Genomic DNA, 24,627 nt, shown 5'->3' with positions numbered 1-24,627 from the left:
TTGTTACAACCAAGGTGAAAGTGAATTTCTGTGCAGATGTTGGTGAAAATATTAAAATATGAAACAACCAATAATCCCCACAGGAAACTGGCAGAGATAAAACTGGGAGTATTCTGCAGTACTAAGGGATAAAATATGTTACAAGGATGCTGTAATTATTTTTTAATCAACATTTTAAGTTCAGAAAAAAAGGGTTAAAGTTTTACTGAAAGAATATTCTAAACAAATTGACTTCTGTAAATATTTGAACACCCAAAACTGCCTGAGCACAATGTCACTGTGCAAAAAAGAGTTATGATTAATTCACAGATTACTTATAGTCCTACCTGGGGTTACATTTGGTTTTACACATGTGTGCAGTGTTTTCCATTTTTCACCCCTTGTGGTAGGCTACTTTCAATATGCTCTTACAGATCTTACTTTCATTTGAGACAGTAAACCATATAAATTTAGGATTTTTGACTCTGAAGAAACTGCAAATGACCAAAGTGAACAGTAATTTTATTTAAAAGAAAGGAATAGCATCTCAGTCTAAAGTAAAGCAAGGGTCAATTTTATGGATCTAATACCACTAATTACCAACAGAAGTGTAATGGGGTGTTATTATCTCCATGCATTAAAAACCCTTCATTATAAACCATTAAACTTCAAGGGCCGTATTCACTTATATTTGAAGTCAGTGGAAAGTATGATCCTTAATGCACTTACTCCCACTGAACTAGCCGGGAACAGCCATGGGAATGACACACTGGGCAGCTGCCCATCAGGTTCACCAAAGCCTCACAGAAGTCCTGCAAAGAATTCAAATAAGATTCATTTGAATAAAGAACTTTTTTTTTTATGAGGAGAGCCCGCGGGAGGTGGGCTTGTTTAGCCTAGAGAAGGCTGAGAAGGGATCTCACCCATCCATATAAATATCTCCCAGGAGGGTGCCCAGAGGATGGTGCCAGACTCTTCAGTGGGGTCCAGCGACAGGACAAGGAGCAGTGGACATCAACCAAAACACGAGAAGTTTCACCTCAACACAAGGAGGAACTTCTTTCCATGGAGGGTGGCAGAGCTCTGGAACAGCTGCCCAAAAGGGCGTGGAGTCTCGCTGTCTGGAGACATTCCAGACCCACCTGGGTGTTCTGTGTCACTGCTCTGGGTGGCCCTGCCTGGGCAGGGGGATGGCCTGAGCGATCTGCAGCCCTCAGCACTCCGAGATTCCCCGTTCGCGCCGATCTCACCGATCACTTCCCGGGGGGCTCCGACCCTCAGGGTTTCGACCCCCAGGGCCCTCCCTCAGGGACAGCCCCGCCCGGGTCCCCGCGGCTGGAGGGGCCTCAGTCCGGGACCCCCGGGCCGCGCTTCCCTCCCTTTTTTCCTCCCTCCCTTCCCTCCCTGCCGGCCGCATTCCCCTTTTCCGGGTTCCCCGGCCCGGCGCTCCCCGGAAGCGGTAATGCCTGCCCGGTGATCCAGGAAGCGGATGAGCCTCTCCCGCCCGCCTTCCCCTCCGGAGCGGCGCTGCGGGGACGCGGGGAAGGGGGTGGGGGGAGGCGGGGGGGGGGGGCGGCAGCGGCAGCAGCACCCCCGGCCCGGCCCGGTCCGGCCCAGCCCCCGGCCGTGTTTCCATGGCGCCGGGCGGGCGGGGGAGCCGGGGCTGACGACCCCGCCCGCTCATGGACCCCGCCGAGGAGGAGGAGGGCAGGGAGAAGCCCCCCGTGATCTACACCATGGAGAACAAGCCCATCGTGACCTGTGAGTGTCCCCGGGGCCGGGGGTCCGGCCGGTGCCCCCTGAGGGCCCGGGGGGAGGCAGCAGGGGGTGGCTGCATCTGGGGGGGCTCCCGCAGCTCCGGCTGGGGAACAGGGAGCCTGCGAGGGGGATCTGATGGCGGGGTTTGCCTCTTCACTGCTTTCCTCCCTTTCTAATGGCAGTGGGCAAACTTGGGGTTGTTTCTGTAGTGAATAACAAACCGAATGTCGTGCTCAGAGGTGTTTAGGGGAAGAGGGTGAAATGTGAGAATAAATCGTGAACCCCAAACTTCCTGCCAGCGAGCTTTGTGTGGCTGTGGTGGTGCTAAGAGAAGTTTCATCCTCTGCGGCGATCCCACTGATGCGTTCCCACTGACATTTTAATTTAACTGCTGTGCTTTGGCTCCATCCCTGAGACGCTTTAGTGAAACGGGATCTGGTGCTTCAGTTCTGTCAGGTACCAGAGACAGGCAGGTGGTCCTGATGTAAAACCTGAGCCCCTCTGCTCTTACAGATACAGAAGGGTGCAGTCAAAGTTCACTTAAAACAAACACGTGGACTAGGCTGGGCATTAGGAGGCATTTCTTTAACGGGAGAGGGGTCAAGCACTGCAAGAGGCTCCTTAGGGAGGTGTCACAGTCTGTCCCAAGTGTGTCAGTGCCTAGGAAATGCTTGGACAATGCCCTTAACATGCTGCAACTTTTGCTTAGCCCTGAAGTGGTCATGTAGTTGGACCAGATGATCCTGGTAGGTTCCTTCTAACTGGAATAATCTTTTTTGTTCTAACTACATCCATAATGCTGTTAATAAAAAGGTAAAGTGAATGAGATCAGCATAGAGTATTCTGCTTTTTCTTTTTCAACAAAAGGTAGCCAGTGGCTGATCTCAGTCAGAAGGATCTCTACTGATGATGTAACAAAATACATATTTGCACTTTATCACTAGAACACTGGGAATGCTTTATGTGCCTGTGAAATAGAAACTTGTTTCACAGTTCTTTGTTGTCCTTTTATTGAGCAAGCATTTATTGGTGATTAAGGTCTTAGACCTTAGAAAAAATATCCATCTATAACCTTGTAGCTGTGTAATTGTGGAATTCTGTGTGTATATATTTTCTCCAGACTATTTTACAAATGTGCTTTTTTCTGCCTTAAACTTTTTTCCTTTTTTTGAATGCAGTTCATAAGCTGAAGTGAACAGGATCTGTACTGAATCTTCTCTACTCACCTATTTCAAGAATTTTGAAATCCATTTCACTTCAGATTTAAAATCAGAAAAATGTTTGTCAGAAACATCTGGAGGATATAGTTTGCTGGTGTTAATGCTACTGTTCAGGCTGTGGGGGCTTGCTTTTTAGATTTTCTGGCTTTATGTGTGTTCAGAATTGGAGAATCTCCATGTGTGTGGCAGTGGGACTTGGTGGTGCAGGTCTTATTTGAAAAATGACATTTTAGTCTGTTGAAGTGCACAAAGTTTTACCTCAGGGTAAAATCTTAGGTTTTTTGTTAGTAGAACTCTGGTCTCTTTGCACAAGGAGATTTTCAAAATTCCAAACACAGAATTTAACCAGATTTCAATCAAGCCCAGTTGTCTGATATTGAAAACAATATTACTTTTGTGTGGTGAGTGAGCATACATTGTGGTTGTAAAATGTTTTGTTCTTATCCCCATCCAGTATGGCAGCTGCAGACTTAAAAATGAGATAAGAGGTGAACATTACATGTAATTTGTATGCCTCACTCCTGGACCAAGGGACTCATTCCTAGTGCTCTGGCCAAGCACAACTTTAGTATATTTACTGGTATGGACTAGAGTGGCTTGGTCTGAGACAGCCTCATTCAGTAGTTAAGTTATTTCAGCAAAAATGCTCAGAGATTACCTCTCTGGTGAATGTAGTGAGGGTGACTTAGTACATTTTAAACCAAAACATTTGATTTCAGTGGGGAATGCATTTTATTGTAACTGCTTAAGTTTCCTCTCTGTTCAGAGGAGTGGAGTACTTAGAGACTGTAGCGTTTCAAATAAGTGCATTCACCAGTAATGACTTACTTGAAGGAAAGCTCCTCTAAGCATTATATTGCCAGAGGTTTACAGAGAGCTGAGGCTTGGCCTTCCAGGGAAAGAATTGACTTGGTGTTGGTTTGTTGCAAAAGACGTTAAAAGCCATGGTGTTGGGAACTGCTCAACAAACACAGTTTATCTTTTGTCTGTGGTTCCAGTTTCAGGCAGTTGGAGTTGTCTGGGATAAGTGTCCCACCCAGGAGGTGCAGGTGGGGGATAAACAGACCTCTGAGGGATGCCTAGGTTCTGATTATATGAAGCAAGAGTGAAGGTTAAGTGAGGGTGCTTTTCAGAACTTAAGTATTTCCTTTTGCTACAAGATTTAGATTAATCTCTGTCAGGGAAACTCCTGCATCATGAAATAACTCCTGTTAACTTTTAGGGTTTGTTCTTAATAAGAGAGAACTGAAGAGGGATTTTGTTCGTAGTGAAACTTCTTTTCAACACTATGCATACCAGAGTTGTTTTATAAACAAATGGTTTTACCTACTTGAAATAAATTTGACAGTGCTCTGAAAGGAATGTTTCTTTGGTAAAGAGAGTTATGCTTTCAAACCTATGACTTTGTATTGTAACAGTAGTTATTTGCTATATTGGCACAACCCTGAATTCAGCACTCTGTGTACAGGCTTTGGCCTGTGGAAAAAATGGCAGGTTCCACCTGTCTGGGACATCTGATGCTGGTTGCTTGACGCAGTTTTTGTCAGTACTTTTTTCATGTTCATGCTGTAGCTTGGTTATTTTTCCCTCAGAAGCTGTGTATAGGTGATGTAGCCTTTTTTATTGTATTTGCATCACTGGAAACACCAGTAGTTTTAACTGAGAGTTTTTAGATTCATAGGATTGGGCAAGGCATGACAAACTTCTGGAGACTCTTTCCCTAGGCATACAGACAACCATATTTTCCAAATGTGGGAAAAGCAGTATATTCACAGAAATCTGCTGTTCTTTAATGCTTTTCTCTTTTCTCAGTATGGCAGCACCCCTGAGTGTTAAATCAGTCTTGTCAGGTAGGACTGAGTGCCCTGATGACTCAATTCCAAATTAATTTGATATTTTTCACACTGTCAGTCTTCGGGATTGCAAAGGCACTGGGGAGTTTCACTGTCCAGCTGTGGTTCTGCTCTCTCTGAAAACTCTCAACCTTACTTTGAAAACTCTCAACTCAAGTTTGTAGCAATTTATCTGCATTGCTACCAGACCTGGTAAGCTTACAAAGTGTTTTGAGTCATCTTACAGCTTTCTCACTGCTGTGGAAGGATTATTTTTAGCATCATTAATTTTTTTTGGGTTTTTTTTGCAGAGACAAGTTGAGTGTTTGCATCAAACATCTTGAACTTGAGTAGTTTCTGTACAGTGTTGACTTTACAAAATCTCTAAACCGGTGCAGATTGCTTTCCTGGGAAACCCATTGTTGCTTCTTTCTCAGGAATCCTATTTGAAACTTTGAGGAAGTCTTTGGAGCTTCAATATAATGTTGTTGCACATATATATCAACCCAAGAACTCATCCTTATGTAGCTGATTTGCACTTAAATTATTAGCTCTATCAATATGAAGAGAAGGCTGAAGACTAAAGGCAATTCTGCTAAATGAAGTAATTAATAGGTTTTTCAGAGCTTTCCTGACAAGCTGTTCTTTTATAATTATCTTCATGCAGTTGAGGAATATTCCATTATCAGCTCTTAGTGTCTGTTGATATTGTCTACTGTCTGTTTATATTGTGTGTTTGCATGTTTGCTCTCACTGTCAATAATCTGTTTTAGCACAATGGACTTTATATATAATCTTTGAAGAGAATGGCATGCATTATTTTTATCTGGTCCTTGTTCAGAATGTACTGTGATACAGCAGCAGAAAAACCATCAGCAAAAGCTTAGAATAGAAAGAATAGAAAATAGAAAGGAAAAAAGAATAGAAAATGTTTGCAATTGTCTACAGCAGGAACAGAAAGGTTAGTAAAAGTAAGGGGTAGGAAATGAAGAATTTTGCATCTTTTTGTGTTGAAAATAAATACTTGCAGTTAAGAATATTGTTCTGAGACTAGGGGAGCTTGATTCAAAAGTTGTTCTGTTACTAGTAGATAGATGTAATAAAAAAATGCCAGCAAGAAGCAGGATGTAGCCCAAGTGATTAGAATGATTTGCTGCTAGTGAGAGCATTTAACAACTCTATCCTATAAATGCATTCTCCCTGTTCTCAACCAGAACTCCTGCCTTGTAAGTCAGCACTGTTGTGTAGTCAATACATTATTCTGTGCTTAAATATTTGATCACATATGTAATGAGAGGAAGTGGCATATACTTGTTAACCTGTTTTACAGATTTAGAAGTGCAGCAGTAAAGTTTTGCTGAAAGGATTTTCTTCTAGTTAATCAGCTATGCTTTTTATATAGAAATTTAGCTGTGTTGTGTTTTGGTTTTTAGACCTCTTTTGAATATGAATTTCAGTTGAGAGAGAAGAGGACCTTTAAAAGATGTAAATATAAAAACCTTACCAAAACTTCAGGTAGATCCACTTCTTACAGGCTAGTGATTTAAGAAAAGAGATTCATAGTAGAACTTTTTACTGGTGGAAAAATAAGTGGGGTCAGAAGGGTTAGCTGTGAGTGACACTTGGGGATAAAACCCAAACAAAACTACACTTAAGTGTAGTCTTGGCTCTGTGTTCTTTTAAAGGTATTCAAAGCCTTTTATCTTAGTTGACTGGGCTTGTCATTGGTATCAAAGGAAAATATTTGTCTTCTTTAGTCATCTGACCTCAGGAGTTTTTGTTTTAAACTGCTTGTGTAGTTAGTGGGTTAGGAAAAAAATGTCACTGTGGCATATTTAGATACTATAGTGACAAAGCCTCTAAGCATCTAAGAAGTTTGGAAAATGTTAGGAAAAACACAGATTATTGGAGATTTTGGTGGGTTTTAGGCAGGCATGCACCTAAAGAATGTCAGTATTATATGGTTCTTTGGTATTAGCTGCTACAAAAAGTACATGTTCCCTTTGGAAGCTGTAGTTAGGTGGTCATTCTGTTTTTTTCATTGTTCCTGTACAAATTTAGATAGAACAAATGTCCTAGATAGGGAAGGAGGGACGGGAGGAAGGCTGCACTGATTTGATTTACCAAAATGTCAGGAAGAAAGACAGGAAGAAAGAATCACAGAATTCTTGGGATTGGAAAAGACTTTAAGGATCATCCACTTCCAAACCCCTGCCATGGACAGAGACACCTTCCACTGTCCAGGCTGCTCCAAGCATGATCCAGCCTGGCCTTGGACACTTCCAGGGAAGGGGCAGCCACAGCTTCTCTGGGCACCCTGTGCCAGGGCCTCACCACCCTCTCAGGGAATAATTTCTTCCTGATGTATAAATCTGCCCTCTTCCAGTTTAAAGCCATTGCCCCTTGCCCTGCCACTCCAGGCCCTTGTACAAAGTCCCTCTCCAGCTCTCTTGGAGTACCTGTAGTGGAAGGGGCTCTAAGGCCTCAGCTCTCAGCCTCTCTCCATAGCAGAGGTGCCCCAGCACTCTGAGCACCTTTGTGTCCCTTTCCTGGTCCCATTCCAACTGGTTTATGTCATTCTCACGTTGGGGACCCCGGAGCTGGAGGCAGCTCTGCAGGTGGGGTCTCACCTGGGCAGGGCAGAGGGGCAGAATCCCCCCCTTCCCTGCTGCTCATGGTGCTTTGGATGCAGCCCAGGACACTTTTGGCTTTCTGGGCTGTCAGTACACGTGGGCTGGCCATGCTGAGCTCCTCAATCAACAGCCCCAGTTCCTTCTCCTCAGGGCTGCTCTCTCTCCACCCACAGCACATGGAGTGTTTAGATAAGTGCCAAAGGCCCTACCTTCTGAACTTTGTCATGTGGAAAGAAAGGAAACAGGTGCTTTGTTCTTCTCTTTCTCCTGGGCATTTCTTTTTGACTTGTATCACTTGAACATTACTGCTTTCAGCTGTTGTGTGCTATCACTTCATGTGCAGAAGCAGTCTGTGCTTGGTGTGGTATCACTGAAGGAGTTACTGTGCTCTTTCTGTATTTGTGGGGTGTCTGTTGACATCCAGATGGGGAGCACATTAAGTCAGACATACTTAGTTTAAAAGCTGAGGTAGGTGCTCCAAGAGGTTATCAGACTCTAGTGTTACTGCCTAGTTATCATCTCTATGGGATATTTTGGTCTTATTTGCCTGTAGGTTCTGAAAGATGAAAACCCTTCTCTAGAAGGTTTCTTGATTTTAATTATTATAGGATTCCGGAATTGCTTTTTCTTCCCATGTATGCACATCTTTCCTTGGCCTTTTCAATTGTGTCTGATAATCATTTACACTCTGACCTCATTAGTGACAGCCACAGGATGATACAGACAGCCATAGAATGGTTTGGGTTGGGGTTTGGTGTGAGACCAATCCACTGAAATGAATTTGCTGCGATACCATTGAGTCACCATCTTTTTTTTTTTTTTTTTTTTTTTTTTTTTTTTTTTTTTTTTTTTACAACTCAGAACAACCTCCTCACCAACTCACAAAAAATCCTACAACAAAATCTTTGAAGCAATTCTCAGACTTTTGTGCAGACTTCTTGGGCTTGAATTCCAGGGTTACTTGGGGTTTTGGAATGTTTCATACTAAATTCATAGAATTAAATTCATAGAATTCGGTCAGATACAAGCAAAAATTCTGTAGTGGTGGTGTTTGTATTTTCTCCTTTATTTATTCTTTATTTTTCCTTTTTTTTTTAGTATTTTGGAAAATAGATCATAGATACCCCAGCTACTAAGGCATGAGAGGAATATACATAGAGAAGGAAAAGAGACTTGTGCCATGCTTGAGGCCTTTTGAGTTGTAGGAATCTTGCTCAACACCACTCCAGAAATAGTGATCCTTTGGGACTTTGTGTTCTGTTATTTGTGCAGGTCGTGCTCTTGCCTTCTTGCTGTGAGGTGCTCCCCTCCTTCCCTGCAGCTCAGCAGCAGCACCCAGTTCACAGTTTATTGTGTGTCTTGCCAGTGTGACAGCCCTTAGAATTACTTGCTGTACTTACTGGTCTCAGTGTTGGTCCTGTGTCAGTGCTGTGCTGGTGTTGCCTGCTGATAACTTCACTTTTAGTGTTCTTGGCTTGATCAGCTCAAACGTGCTGATTACAGTAGGTACAGGGTCCAGATGAGCAGAACCTGAAATGTTGGAGCCCTTTGGGAGTTGGAAATATGTGGTAGCAGCTTTGGTCTGTGTTCAAAGACAGCCAGTGTATTTCACATTGCAATTCTGTGAATTCTGTGTTCTCACTTTTCTTTTAATCCTAGAAGGCTGTGTTGCCTTGATCATAAAACACATTCTTGTGTGTATTTGATATGCCCTCAAAACCAATGCAGGAGGAAAAGCTGACTGGTTTTAAAAAGAATATACCCGTTTTAAGCTGATAATGTGATGTGGCTGTCTGGAATAGCAGGGTGCTTACACATTATCCTTTAGTTCCTCTGTATTCAGTAGCAGTCCTTTTTACTTAAGATGTTGAATTCTGGAGCATTTTTGTGGCATACATTGAACTTTTAGGTGCAGTGTAGAAAAAAATACTTTGCTATGCTCCAGAGATAAAATATGTGGCTTGTTCTTTCCAGCAGGCTTCGAGCTCCCAGACTCTCATTTTGATGTGGTCATCGTGCTGCTGCTGCTAAGTCACTAAGCCATGTTTCACTCTCTGTGGGCAGTAATGAGTTGCAAATCAATAGATTGTTCTGGGCTTGGCTCACAGAGGTGTAACTTGGTATAAACCAGCATTAACAATATGACTAATGCTGGGTTTAGTATTTATTCAGGACATTTGTTTGTGGTCTTAAATAGCATTTGGTATGGTACACTTAATTCAGTTGGGATGAAGGTGAAGGATCAAGCATAAAGTACTTTGCTGGAGAAATAGGGCTAAAGTACTAATTGTTTTTGTTTTGTTTTGTAGCTATTGATGAAATTGCATTGTTGAATAACAGCTAATGTGATCAGGCATCAGAAGAGCTGTTTTTGCTTGTTCTTGCATTTAATCGGACTTCTAAACTTTGATTTTTTCATGTATTTTATTGTGTGGTTATAGAATTGTGCTAGTGCTGGTAATCAAAATACTGTGTGTGAGAATAATTACATATATGAGAAAACTGGGGAAAGGAGAGTGGACTAGAAAAGGATTTCTAAGATGAAGTGAAGAATGCTAAGGAAGGTGGAGGCAATGCCTGGCTTTGTGTGTATGTGAGACTGGGGGAGGGAGAAGAAAGGATGTCGGGTACTTCACCTGCACCTTCCAGTTCCACAGGAAGGTGAGAAGATCTTGTTCTGGTGTGCAGAATGATTATCAAAAGGAAAACCACCAAGAAATAGCAGAACTGCCTATAAGGCTGTTAAAATCTTAATAAATGTCCTTGCCATATCCTCCCTGTACCTAAAAGAATTTAAGATTTTTTGTTGAAAGGTTACTGGTTATATATTTTTTCCTTGTCATAGACACTACATTTTGTTCTGACTTGTACAGAAGTAGCTCCTGCAGTGGTGGTGTATTTAATGTAGCTGTTTGAGACCTGTACTGTGTTACCAGGCCTCATGTTTCTGAAGAGCAGTGTGGTAGTCAGGGAGGTGTTTTGTATTAACAACAGCCCCAGAAAATGAGGAGAGAGGAATCACATCCAGTAAACAATGAACATGTGCTGAACCAAATTTTCTCAGCATAGGCACAGCTACAGAAGGATGGGAACCACTCTCTACTCACTCTATTCTGGAGTATTTTTAAATATGCTTTTTTTTTTTCTCCCTTCAAACCAATGACTCCAGCTAAGTTGCTGCTTGTTTTGTTTTTGGAGTTGGACCAGCTTTATGATACTCTCTTTGGTATATGGATTATGTAGCTCTGTGGAAAATCCTAATAGGAAGTTTATAACTGTGTATGTATTAAATGTCTGCTTTAAAGTGTTGTATTAGGTCATGAAAGTGATTTAAAAAAATCTAGTTCAGTGCTGGACTCCAATTTCCACATAGCAGACAAAATGAAATGTTTTTAATAACAGCAAACCATTAGTAGAATAGCATATTAATATATATTCTATAATTTGCACATGCTAATATATTAACGCCTTTCACTTTTTAGGTGCTGGAGATCAGAATTTATTTACTTCCTTGTATCCTACACTTTCTCAGCAGCTTCCTAGAGAACCCATGGAATGGAGGAGGTAAATTTGCATTTTATCCTGTGATTTGTTTCAGTGTCTGGTTTTGACTTGGGTAAATGTGTATTTGTTGTGTTCTGAGGAGCTCTTACCATAAATTGAGTCAAACAGAGAAACTGATTTGAAGAAATTGGAGAAATTGGATAATCAAAGTGAACCTTGTGCACTTCAGGATGATCTTTTCAACCCTTCAACTTTGCCTAAGGAAAAATGATAGTAATGCTGTGTTTCTCTTCTTGATTTTGTGGTTTGTGGGTTTGTCTTGGTGTGCTTTGATGTACTATGGCAGCTGTGTTCTGAAAATGATATACTTTCTTCTCAATGAGAATACAGGTAGAATTCATATGGAACTAGAGGTACTTTCCTTCAGAAAGTTTGCTGTGGCACTGTTTTGTGAGTGAAAAAATATTTGGGGAATTCTCTTATTTGGTATTTTCTACTTGTCTTAGAGATACAGAAAATCTTTTACTGAAAGCTGAAGGGCTTCTAGTTCCTATTCTTCAAAAAGGGGCTTTTATCTCATTTCAAGCAATACCAAATTTTAGTTATACAAACTGCATTAACTGTAGTTTGTGGGTTTCCAGTGCCAGAGTATTTCAGTTTATTCCTCTTCCCCACATGTTCATTTTTCTGTTCTGTCCACTAATGTCAGTTTTTAAACTCTGTAGGTCTTACGGCCGTGCCCCGAAGATGATTCACTTGGAATCCAACTTTGTTCAGTTTAAGGAGGAGCTACTACCCAAAGAGGGGAATAAGGCCCTTTTGACTTTTCCCTTTCTTCATATTTATTGGACAGAATGTTGTGTAAGTAAAAAAACTAGTGAGGAAAAACTAAAATGTAAAAGTTAAATTGTTCAAAGTAAATGAAAATAACAGATAGCACAAGCAGAAAGTCAAAACAATTAAGCCTGGGTTGCATAAGCATGCATACCTGATACATTGCTGGAAATAAAACTTAGCTTAGCACTTCTTGCCATAAGCAGTATCTGTTTGTAATGTTACCTGACACTAAGTGGACAGGCATTTGAATAACCTGTTTCAGTGCTTTGTCACAAAACCCCCAGGATCTTACAGTGATCCTGCAGTGGCACACTGCACTTCTTTCATAACACAGAAATGTGGCCAGGGTAGTTCAGTTATGATCTGTTGGTGTGCTGAAATCTAAAGATAGGCTTTTTTTTCTTTAGTTCCATCTTCTGTGTGTGTCAGGTACTGGTAGATGTCAGCAATTTAACTGGGCAAGATTTGGAATGTCTTAATCCTGTTTATCTCCAGTTCACTGCCTTTTGGTTTGCCTCTGTTGTGAATTAATTATCCACTTGAAGGACACAGGCGATATCTGATCTGTGACCAGTCCAAAAGAATCCAGAACAGCCTTAAGAATTACCTGAATTTATCTGTGTAGCACCAACCCAGAAGCAAATTAATTTCAAACAATGCTTCTGCTTTTTAAAAAACCAATTTTTATGAAAAAGCTTTCAAACAGGTTGATAATTGAACAGTGCAGAAGGTGCAAATATCACACTTCTGTTGCTATGTGAGAATAAAACCGTTCAGCTTTGTAATTTCAAACATGTTTTTATTGTAAAACTCCAGAAGGTGTAAAATAAAGAGCTTAAATGATGTTTAAAGATCTTAATTTCAGTCATCTAAAGAATGATAATGTACCAAATACTATTGTTTGCTGTTAACCAAAATACTGGAAATTAATTAAATTAAAAGACTAGAATTTTACTGTGCTTTGCCTCATTTGATTTTTTTCAGTAAGTGTCCTTACTAATTCCATTTAATATGTCTTTCTGTTTGCCTTCTTTTGGAACAAAACTTGCCTTTTGAAATTGTTCAGAATGTCTGTTTGATTTGATGATTCACCACTTCTCATCCCAGGACACGGAAGTGTACAAAACCGCAGTCAAGGATGACATCACCAAGTGGCAGAACGTACTCAAAGCTCACAGCTCAGTGGACTGGCTGATTGTGGTGGTTGAGAGTGATGCCAAGAAAAAGAACAAAACCAATATCCTTCCCCGAACCTCCATAGTAGATAAAATAAGGAATGACTTCTGTAACAAGCAAAGTGACAGGTGAGCGTTCTTGGGCTTGCAAAACATTTTCTGTGCTGATTTATAAACTCAGCTCCATATGCAAGATATTCCTTGCTCATTTAAAGATTTCCCTTGATGTCCAGCATTCAGATTGGTGGCTCTGTAAGATCTGTGCTTTGAAAGAGGCTGGCACAAAGAATAATGGGAGGAATTTTATTTTCAGTTTTCCTGGGTTTGTGGCAGCTTTGAAATGTGTTTCAATTAGATTTCACTTATCTCCTCTTGGCTAAGAGAGGTTTAAGGGGAGCAGTGTGATGATAATCAGCTTTTAGACCTTCAGGGATTTTTGTTTGCTTAGGTGCTTGCAAAGATCTTAGCAGAGTTACAGGTAGTGGGAGTGAGGTGAGTAGGGAATATGGAGCCAATAGGGTTCATTTTTTGCCATTGCACTTTCTGCTGTTCACTTGCTCACCTTTCCACTCTGAGATAATTGACATAAGGCCAGTTTCTTCAGATGGCTTTATTCTAAGGAAATAGTAATTAAACTGTTTTTGCTTTCATTAAAACCAGAAAAATGGGATTTTCTAACAAGAAATAGTGTTTTACTGGGATGAGAGATTTTCCTGTCATTAGAGAGATCATTAGTTTTTAGAATGTTAATAAATTATGATAGAAAAACTGAGGAAGGAAGATGCTGTGAAAAAGTTGATTTATTTGTGAATTAATGGGATCTGTTTATTTTCTGAGAAAAGCAGAGGAAGTTTTAGCATAGGATGTGTAAAACCAGATAGAGAGATTTCAAGAATCTATTGTGGATGATTATTTCAAGTGAGTTAGGAAAGGCTGAATATATGTGATCTAATAGATCCTGTATTTTGTGTAATACAAAATTACATATCTTTATCAGGCATAGCTATATCTGCTGTTCTGCTGATTTGTATTGCTAGGCAGACTTTTATTTTCTAGGATAGCTACAGCATTACTTATATTTAAGTAGTTTTGAATAATGTATCTATTATTTGCTTAAGGAAAAAAAAAAAAGCTTTAGAGTACTCATTCTGGGTAAAACTCTTCTCATAAACTATATCACATGAAAAGTTTTTTAAAAGCTAACAAACCTCAACCAAAAAAAAAAAAACCAAAACCAAACCCAAAACCCCAACACAGTTACCTCCAAACAAACATAACCCTCAACTTTGGGGTTTTTTTTTGTATGACCCTCAACCTTGGTTTTTTTTTCCTCTGATTAATGTGGAATGAAAAACTAAATGTTGTTCACTCTCTATTTGTCAAGTATGCACAGTATTCAGCTGGGTATTTATATGTGAATTATGTGTTTTCCTCCTCAAATACAATTTTATCAATCTCTTTCAGATGTGTGGTACTTTCTGACCCTTTGAAAGACTCTTCCCGTTCTCAGGAATCTTGGAATGCCTTCCTGACCAAACTCAGGACATTGCTGCTCATGTCCTTTACCAAAAACTTAGGCAAGTTTGAAGATGACATGAGAACTCTGAGAGAGAAAAGGACTGAGCCAGGATGGAGCTTCTGCGAGTATTTCATGGTCCAGGTAAGAGTCTCTTGGTATTGAAGAAAATATTTCAGTCCTAGTTTTAAAAATGGTGCTGTTTTGTTGTGGTTGGATTTCTGGTACTTTTCATTTTCTGATCATTCTTTGAGGACTGAGTTAGGAATTATGGAGACTGGTTTAAAAGCAGCATTTTTGGATCCTGTTTGCAGCAGGTTTGAGTTACCTTTTAATACAGTTAATGCAGTAATACAGTTTCCTGCTGTTAAAAAAGCAGAATCTCTTCAGGCTTGTCAAAGGTTTATGAATATCAATTGAAGCAAACGAATTGCATCTAAGAAGTGTTTTAGTAGTTGATCTTGAATTTGGGGTAAATGTCCCATTACTGTGTATTTCATATGAATGCTGCTCTTTGTTCAGGTTGTTATCAGTATTTATGGAGGTGATATTTAGAAAAGTGTCTATTTTGAAGTCATCCATATAGATAGTGTCATGAATTCTATTTTTTATGTAGTTATAAATACAATTTTGTTTTAGCTGATTTGATAAAGTTAAAGATCTTGATTCCTTTGGAATTTTCTTGTCCCTGTACAGTGATCTTTCCTCCACCACATCCTCATGTCTCCTTTGACTGCATGAGCTGTCTTTTGCATAGGATATATCTAATTGTGAGACCTTTTCTACTTAGCAGTTTGGCTTTGTGTACAAAAAACCCTTTTATGATGTGCTGCAATTGATGCTTTCACAGTGTAAACTGAGGGGAAATCATCAGTACTATTATGGGAGATGAGTCTTCAGCATTTATTCATTTATTTATTTAAGTTCAAACTTTTAATAGATCTGTGAGCAATATCTTGTAGGGAATCAGGATCTGGATGCACATCAGAATTTACTGGCAGAGCTGTATGACTTAATCTCTTTTTGTGAACCTCCCTGGGTTGGGAAAAAATCTTCTCCAATGCAGGTTTTTCTGTATATATGTGAAATGAAAATTAGGAAAAGTAGTTCCTGGAGCTCTGTGGAGGGGTGGGGACAGGCTGTAATACCAGACATGAATAATGTCAGTAACATGTTCCCTGTATTGCTTGTGTGCCAAAAGGAAGAGCTGGCCTTTGTCTTTGAGATGCTGCAGCAGTTTGAGGATGCCCTGGTGCAGTATGACGAGCTGGATGCCTTGTTCTCTCAGTATGTTGTCAACTTTGGGGCTGGTGGTAAGTGTCTGAAAATGTGAAATAAATGTTGAGTGTCTGAATTCCTTCATTGTGCTGAGCAGCCCTGTGCTTTGGGCAGTCACAGGGAGGCTGCACCAGGCAGGTTGTGCTCTTGTTTTGTGCTGTGTGCAACCACAAGTGTCCATCAATTACAGTCTTAACAAAATTTTATTTCTTGTCCCTGAGGCTTAGAAGCAATTTTTAATGAAAACCTGTGTTTTGTTCTAATGGGATGATTGTTACAACCAGAGCCCTGAACTATGAAATGACACAAGTATTGATCTGGCTGAGATACAGCTGCTGTTTTACAGCTCACTGCTAGGTTTTTCAGTGAAGAGCTTCCTGGAAAAGTGCATTCAGTGTTGCCTCAAATTACACAAGATGTTTGGTAGTCACTGCTAAACTTAATAGAAATAGGTGCTCAATCTCCACTACAGAAGATTTAACTTCATTTTCAAGAAAAATTACTGTGCAAGAAGTATCAAATAGCTTTAAACTGTTTTAATGAGCTAAAGCACATGCTGTTATATAACAGCTCTAATCAGATATGTTTTATGAATCTGGTGAAAATATAGTGCAGGAGTAATTGCAGTGAAATAGATTTGTGCTGACTGAACCCAATGCAATACCTGGCAGGAGGGGCACATCCATCCATGAAGGCTGAGTAAGAAATACTTCAGCAGATAAAGCCTGTTTGTTTTGAAATTCAGGTAGGCTTAATTGCTAATAAATTGCAAACTGACTGCCACTATACTGATAACAAACATACAATTAAGTGAAGATGCCTATGGGAATTGAATGTGAAATTCAGTTATCTTACCTCACTGTGGAAGTTCTGGTGGGTTTTTGGTTTCCTTTTTGAAGTTAAGACATTGAGTCATTTGTCCATGTGATAAACTTGGGAAGGACTAAGGCAGCTCACAGCCCCTGGAGGGAGGATGAAGAGGCTTTCTTAGCAAGCAGTGGTTGATTGTTGGATATTACCTTTGTTTACCTAGATGGTGCAAACTGGCTGACGTTTTTTTGCCAGCCAGTGAGGAGCTGGAATGGTTTAATTCTGCGGAAACCAATAGACATGGAGAAGAGAGAGCTGATTCAGAACCAAGAGGCGACGCTGCTGGACCTGCGTAGTTACCTGTTCTCTCGGCAGTGCACGCTGCTCATCTTCCTGCAGAGGCCTTGGGAGGTTTCCCAGCGAGCTCTGGAGCTTCTTCACAACTGTGTGCAGGAACTCAAGCTACTGGAAGTGAGTCAGTGTCATCTATTCCATTATGTGACTCATTTCATCCAGTGATGACCCAACGAGATGTTTCAAGTTTAGCTGTCGGTGACCAGCATTCAGTGAGCACTGGCTGGGAGTTAGCTGTAGTAACCATTGTGCTGCAGCTGATTGTGTCATCATGAGGATGTTTTTGGCAAGAAATAGGAGACACCACATCTGGGAACAAAATCTGTTTAGTTAAAGTGTTTTAGTCTTCACCTGGAAAGTCATTCTCTAAACTGATAGTCATGTGCCTGCTTCTTTCATGGTTTTATTACCAATCTGTTGAACTGTAGTTCCCATAATTTAAATCCATAGCAGTGTTGTGTTGAAGGTAAATAAGGCAGAGTGGTTATTATGCTGTTATGCAGGCTAATCCCCTGTAACAAAAAAAAAGAGATGATTTTTGAATATCACTTTGTGGCTTGGCTTACCCATATCCTCATCCCATGAGTGCTCTGTTAGTTTTAGCTGTGCTATTATAACAGCAGCTGCTAACTTTGGCCTGTCTGACATTGTGGTAGTAAGTTCCATCTGTTCATCTGCATTTAAAAACTGCAGATCTGCTTCAGATGCTTTGCTGACACCTTCATGTGTTCTCAAACTAATGTGTAATTCCCACAGATAGTATGATTTGTGTGTGCATTTTGTCATGTTTTGGTTTTTTTTATTTTTTTTAATTTCCAAAATGAAGCCTTCCAGATTCCTGAAGGCACTTCCTACAGTTCACCTTTTGCTGCACCCCAGGTCTGTCCTGTATCAGACTAGTGTCAGACTCTCTGGTCTTTCTCTTTTTGTGTTTCTTTGTTTGTTTTCATCTCCGTTTTTAAATTAATTGTCCATGACAGATGCCTTGTCCTTAGATGAATAAGCTTATTTTTGTGAAGGAATCTTAGAGACTAATTTGTTTTTTCCAGGTTTTTAACACTTCTTTACACATTTCATTTCAGTCTCAATTGGAACTGATGTCTCCTTAGGAAATTAGTAGACTACTTACAGAAATTTGTCCTAACTCTATTTTTTTAAAGCTGAGTTTTCAGAGTTCTGGAAATTTTCCAAGACCTATTAGTCTTCCTTTCCTTCTCTTGCATCTTGATGAATGTATCAAATCTAGTTAATATGTTTTGTGAGCTAATACATGCAAATTATTAAGGAGGCAGCAAGAGTTGGGCTGTACTTTGTGTTCTGAGAGTAAACTCTTCCAAGAGGTTTTGCTGTGTTTTATCAAGGAAAGTACTTTTGCTGAAGTATTTTCTCATCAGATAATGGTTTATTTCCCAGTTAATTTTATCTGTTCATCTCCAGGTCTCAGTTCCTCCTGGAGCTTTGGATTGCTGGGTGTTTTTGAGTTGCTTGGAAGTCTTACAGAGAATAGAAGGCTGCTGTGATAGGGCTCAAATAGATGCAAATGTTTCCCACACAGTTGGCCTGTGGAGCTATGCCACGGAGAAGGTGAGTGAATGATGTGGGGTGGTGATATTACAATGTTGAAATAAAATATTTGTTTCCCTGAAACAGATTTTGTCCTTTTTATTGTGGAATTTAATACTGGGTTCTGTACATTGTCTTGAGTCTAGTCTAGATGACCCATCCATGTTTATATTCACTTTTTCCTCTGTCATTTGAAGTCTGAGAATTACAAGGGTTTATCTTTCTCTTTTTCTGTCCCCTCCTTTCCTCATCACTAATTTGATAATTAATCACTAGTTTGATTAAACTCCAGAATGAGCTCAGTCCATGGTGACTGAGAAGGGAGAGCATGTGAATTTCAGATACAGCAGAAAAAATGCCCAGATTTGGATGCATTTATCATTAAAAATAGAGATTGCAGAAGTCTGTTTACACAGGTCACTATTTCTCCAGCATGTTAGTACAGCAGTAATAGATCCCTGCCTTCATTAAAGGTGTGACCCTTGGGGCTTGTGAAAGAGGCAAATAATTTCCAATTTGTCATTTACCAGGCTTTACCATAAATGTTCTAATGCAGTTTGGTTAAACTGCTTCTCTAAATTTCAAGTTTCACTTACTCTGTTCTGTGAAAGATGTGATGTTTGAGGTTGCTACTGCTTTCCCCTATTGAAAAACATTTTAGAAGGAAGGTAAACTTCAGAAACTACTGAAATAGTCTGCTGTGGTATTTGTGGATGTTTCTGAAGACCAACATCTTTGGAAGACTCAGCCTCTTGTTTGCATAGCCGGTGGAATATTTGCTATTTATTTTAATCATAGTTTGGTCACGTTTTCAGTAGACTTAATAATCCTGTAATTGAGCCTTTGAGGTCCTTGTTTTATTACAAAAGCAGGGAAATGAAACTTCACCTTGGAGAGTTACTGCTAAAAAAAAAAAAAAGAGGGGGGTGAATATCAGAATTAATGAAACACAGAATTGTTTAAAATTCTTTGGTGCATCAGATTCTTCCCATGCTCCTTAGATGTTTCTATGGAAGCTATGTTCCAGCATGAGCTGGAAATGTTCTTCCTTTCCATCATTTTTCTAATACAAAAGGTAAAATGAAGAATTTTAGGATAATGAGTAGCAGTAAGGTTGAACTTAGTGAATGAAGAAATTTAGCAGCTAGTGACAAAATTAAGTGGAGTTTTAAATAAAGTTTTAAAAAAAAGGTTCATGTCCTTCCCCATTTTTTATGGTGTGGAGTAATGTGAGAAGCTGTGACCTTTATTCTTTTGTGAGCTTAGCTTTATAGCTGATGGAGTTTTCTAAGTAAATTAACCAAATGGCCAATAGATAAGAGCTTCTTTAAGATAATATTCTGGGTGCTGAGCCACCAGCTGCTGTCTAGAAGGGGTTTTATGGTAGTTAACTGTACTAACACTGTTAGCTGTGCTAATGTCATTTCCAGGAAGATTTTCACTTTAATGCAATACTTCAGGTGAATTTCCAAGCTGCCTAATCACTGTACTGCAGACTTGCCTGCTTTTCTTGATGATTCAGTTTTCAAAAACACAGACACAGCTATTAGAAATAATCTTTGGTCATAACTGCTCAACATCTGAACCTTTGTTTATGTTGAAAACCAGTAAGATTTACTCAGATTAGATGTTGTGCATGTAGGGATCTCTGTGTGTAGACACATGTTCCAATACTGGAGTAAGCAAATAAAATGCAATTTAGTTCCTTAATTAAATGAGTTACTTTATACTGTGAGAATGACAGTTAATTTTGAGATCCTGTAAGCAGCATAATATGAAAGCGATGAAAATGGAACGATGTAATAGAACAAGAGGAGTTTTATATCGATTTTATAGCCTATTGAAAGCAAGCATCTGGCTTCTCTTACAGCTAAAATCTCTGGGCTACCTGTGTGGACTTGTGTCAGAGAAGGGACCCAATTCAGAAGACCTTAACAGGACTGTGGATCTGTTAGCAGGGCTGGGAGCAGAGCGCCCTGAAACAGGTACTGTCCTTCCAATAGCTGACACTGTCTGAAATGCATAGCATACAAGTACATCAGTCACAAGAATTTTCAGCAGCCCCACATATACACACACACATTGATAGAACTATCTCCTACAAGTTCTTTTAATGCCTGTTGAGTATTTCAAATTACCAGTGCATCTCCTTACTGTTGTAAGTATAAGCTTTTCCATCGATGCTCCACTTATCAGCATTTAGGTGAATGATCTTGAACAGCACTGGGTTTGAATTAAGTTCCTCATGCTTTCAGACAAGTATTTAAAATAAAATTACTGGAAAAACAAATGGAGCATCCTTGATTGTGTGCAAATAGATAACCTGCACCTGGAGCTACAAAGTGATATTAATTTTTAGTTTTCTCTCTACTTTCTACTGGAGAAAAAGCAGAGATGGGATATGGGGGGATGCTGTTCTCAGAATGTGTTTGTAAGTGACATCTCTTGTCCTGCTTTTTTCCAAAGCCAATGCATCACAGAGCCCTTACAAGAAACTCAAAGAGGCCTTATCATCTGTAGAAGCTTTTGAAAAACACTACTTAGTAAGTATGAGTTTTGCTTATTTATATTGATTTTTCATGTTTACATTGTGCATTGAATAAGGCCAAATTTTCAAACCTGAGAAGACACACTGAGAACATAAATCTGTATTTCCATGTTTTGGTATCAAAGGTTATTTCTTGCACATTGAGCACAACAAGGCTGATTTGTTTAACAGCTGGAACCCTGTTGGGGCCCCAAGTTTCAAATATTTGCATTAACTTTAATATTTGCACTCATGAGCTGGAGGTTATTATCTCTGGGTATGTATACTTAGATATTAAAAAAACCAATGTCGTGGCTGTCATGTTCTGCTATCCCAAATTCAGAATTAACTGACTCTTTCCCAGAAGCATATTGAGGTGTTAATTTCCTTCCTTTTAAATGGTTTGGGCTTGCATTTTGCAATGAGTATTACAAAATGTTGATTTTTTTTTTTTTTACTATATAAACTGTGGGACATCTGTGAATAATAGGGTTGTACCTAGCATAGATTGATGCACAGTGAGGATTCTAATATTGTGCATCTTTATTTCCTGACAACTCCTCTACTGAGGAGCCATTGTAACCATTTCAGGTTTCTTTGTTTTGATGGTTTTATTTTTCAAATATAAGATTGTTAAATAAAACAGAAAAAATCTTGACTGTCACAAGAATGTGTTTGATTTTTTGAGGGTTTAGTCTGATATTTTTTGTTGGGTTGTGTTTTTTTTTTCCTTAAATAATTTTCCTTTAAAATTTCTTGTATTTGTGTATGGCCAATAAGGTTTTCTAGAGAAAACTTGAAAGAATATGGATTTTTTTTTGAAACATGAAAACTATGTGATACTCAATTTTACAAAGTTTTATCAAAAGAAAGTGTCTCAAAACATTTTGTCTGAAGATCCTGGGTTTCACTTTTGTTCCTTATTTATAGGAGTAGTTGTGTAGCTGGATCAGAATTAAATCTTCAGAGTTGCCAGCTTCTCTTACCTCTTCAGTTCCAACTTGCACCTAAAGATCTCTGCTAAGCTCAGCAGTAACTTCCTAAATTTAAGAAACTAAGTGGGTCTGTAGTGTTAGAGGAATTGCCATTTCCCTTTGTATTTATGACTGCACTTTTATGCAGCAGAAATTCAGGTTTCAGATAGATTCTGTGTAGCTGTCATGTAAATGTACACATTTGATGTATACCCATATTAAATCTTGCTCTGTATTCAGTGGACAAGAAGAGAGAATTACTTAAAACATAGAAACACACCTAAGATAATTTATTTGCATTAAAAAAAAATCTTACCAGTTTGAAGCCATTCTCCTTTATCCTGTCACAATGTGACTTTTTAAAAATATTTTTACATATCTGGCCAGGGATTATTATGGACTTTAGAAAGAAGTGGGGTGGTTGAACACTGTGTTCTAATTGCTAATTTTGTGAGAAAGGTTTGCTGCTGTTATGAAAGCTTAGGGCAAGGGGAGCAAGGGGAAGAAGGTGACAACTTGGACACTGTGGCTGCATTGGAAATCAAGGTTAAAGATGAGAGATAAACTTCAATTTGGGAATGCCAGCAAAATTCCTTTAAGTTACACTTGTGAAAGTAATAATTGTGATCATAACTTAGCATTCACAGATATGGGATATGACCACTGCAGGAGGAGTGAAGGTGACCTGTTACAAACTGCTGTGTATTTTGTGCTCAGGGCAGATGTGCCTCATTCTGGCCATTTTGTTGCAGTACCTTAGTCACTGGCTCTGAGTTTGTGTGAAATAGCCATACAGCTGCCAAAAATACATAAAGCTTATAATGGTTTCTTTTCTTTTAAACAGGATTTGTCCCATGCCACCATTGAAATGTACACAAATATTGGAAGAATTCGCTCAGCTAAGCTTGTGGGAAAGGACTTGGCAGAGTTTTATATGTAAATGACTCTTTAAAATGTCTTAAATGCATTGCCTTTGAAAAGTTGGAGTATTATCCCTGAGGAAGATATGCTGTAATTAAACAGGAATTTAAAAAAGTATTTTTTAAAATGTTTTCAGGCTGTATTAAAAAAAAAAAAGAAGAACCCTAGCAATCTCTTTTATCAAACCTTAATTCTCACCTCATGATTTTGTACTCTTACCTTTAACTGTCCTTTATTCTTTCTTCTGGGGAGGAAAGGGTGTGAAAGATAACTAAACTTTGAAACAAGTCTCCTTAGGAGCAGACTACAGTAAATGCAGTTACTAACTACATACTAACTGCATCTATAAAATAAAGCCAGGAAACATGTCTTTGGAGAGTTATTAGTTTCATATTTGAGTGGTGGTTTCCTCTCCTGTGAAACACTGATTTTATTCCTGATTTCCAAATACAGTTTTTGGTTTTATCCCTGCTGTTCAAATCCACTGAGAAAACCTCCTGCATTTTTCAGTGTCATTTTGTTTTTCTTATTTGGAAAAATTTGGGAGTCATAAGTGGGTTTTTTTGGAAAATGTATTGGGGCATGCTTCCCACTGATACTCACTTAAGCAGTCTGATCTCCATGTTGCAACAGATTCTCCTAAATTAACTTAAATTTTCACCAGAGGGAGTAATGTTAGGTTTAAAGACTGCCATGGAACTGCTGTGTGGTGATAAAATTTTCATTGAAGTATTCTTCTGCTTTAAAATGTTTGAATAAGCAAATTTTTAGTTAATTGTCAGAAGCTTTAGGTGGCTTTTGTTCCATTTGTGGGAGGTTCTTTTACCTCATTTGCTCTGCCTTGGGATAGATCTGCATATGGAGCCTTTCACTGACATGGAATAATGACATTAATTGCAGTTCTACTTGCTTAAGTGAATTGCAGTAAAGGAAGGCCCATGTGTTGATAAAATTAAAGGTCATAATGGTTCACTGCAGTTTGTTCTGCATTTACTTGCAGTTCCTCCCCCATCAGCACTTTGAGAAAAGATGTAGAGTTTTCATGGCTGTAAAGGTTCTCACATTGCTCTGTGCTCATTTTTTCATTTTCCAAGGAGGAAGAAAGGTCCCCAGAAGGCGGAGGTGTATCTCCAAGGAGCACTGAAAACCTACCTTGCTGAGGGCTGGGCACTGCTGGTCACACACACGAGGAAGCAGCTGGCTGAGTGTCAGAAGCAACTTGGGCAGATAGAAAAGTATCCTCTAACAGGCAGAGCCAGAACAATCCAGACAGGAGAAAATGATGCTTGGGGTTATTTTTCTGACATATCTCTAACTTTTATTTAACAGTAGAGACAGCCAGACATTCTGAGTCTGAGCTGAGACAGCTCTTTGACACCACAGAGTGTATTCTCTTGTGCTGATTTTTTGTTGGTTTGTGTGTTTTTACAAGACACAGATTATACACATCAGCCTCCTTTGCAAATTCTCACATCACTTTTAAATACTCTTAAATTTTTCTACATCAGTGCAAATGCTCATAAGGAATCTGAGCCAGTAACATTGCATTCTTAGCTAAATATCCAAGTGATCATTTATATGCCCGGCACGTAAAATTTTAAAAAATGTCTTATGACTTAGTTGTGGTAAGTGATGCTATAACAACTGGCAGATTCTCAGCCAGGTAAATTGGAATAAAACAGAATACTCAAGATTATTTAGTGCTAAATGTTGACCAGTGTGATGCAAGATACTGTGTCTTTAACT

At 39.3% G+C, this 24,627-nt stretch overlaps 1 protein-coding gene and 1 long non-coding RNA gene across 2 annotated transcripts in view; one reads left to right on the top strand and one right to left on the bottom strand.

The window, feature by feature from the left end:
* Nucleotides 1-480: 480 nt before the first annotated feature.
* LOC117010455 lies at nt 481-1,480 on the bottom strand. The gene is made up of 2 exons (XR_004420677.1): nt 903-1,480; nt 481-791 (listed from the first exon to the last, which is right to left on the bottom strand). It is a non-coding gene; the product is annotated as an uncharacterized LOC117010455 (long non-coding RNA).
* A 90-nt stretch (nt 1,481-1,570) lies between these two features.
* Nucleotides 1,571-24,627, top strand: part of TRAPPC10 (trafficking protein particle complex subunit 10) — a 36,934-nt gene continuing 13,877 nt past the window's right edge. The window contains exons 1-12 of the mRNA XM_033052326.2: nt 1,571-1,740; nt 10,905-10,986; nt 11,652-11,787; nt 12,871-13,067; nt 14,403-14,598; nt 15,656-15,767; nt 16,766-17,013; nt 18,334-18,480; nt 20,330-20,444; nt 20,926-21,002; nt 22,805-22,896; nt 23,976-24,116. Of these exons, the coding sequence (XP_032908217.1) occupies nt 1,662-1,740; nt 10,905-10,986; nt 11,652-11,787; nt 12,871-13,067; nt 14,403-14,598; nt 15,656-15,767; nt 16,766-17,013; nt 18,334-18,480; nt 20,330-20,444; nt 20,926-21,002; nt 22,805-22,896; nt 23,976-24,116 (1,622 nt within the window). The 5' untranslated portion in view covers nt 1,571-1,661. The remainder of the gene's footprint in view (nt 1,741-10,904; nt 10,987-11,651; nt 11,788-12,870; nt 13,068-14,402; nt 14,599-15,655; nt 15,768-16,765; nt 17,014-18,333; nt 18,481-20,329; nt 20,445-20,925; nt 21,003-22,804; nt 22,897-23,975; nt 24,117-24,627) is intronic.

Source organism: Catharus ustulatus, chromosome 2, assembly GCF_009819885.2.
Source record: "Catharus ustulatus isolate bCatUst1 chromosome 2, bCatUst1.pri.v2, whole genome shotgun sequence".
In the NCBI taxonomy this organism is placed as follows: Eukaryota; Metazoa; Chordata; class Aves; order Passeriformes; family Turdidae; genus Catharus; species Catharus ustulatus.
The sequence above is the reverse complement of the archived record's forward strand: the minus strand, read 5'-3'. Positions and strand labels throughout refer to the sequence as shown.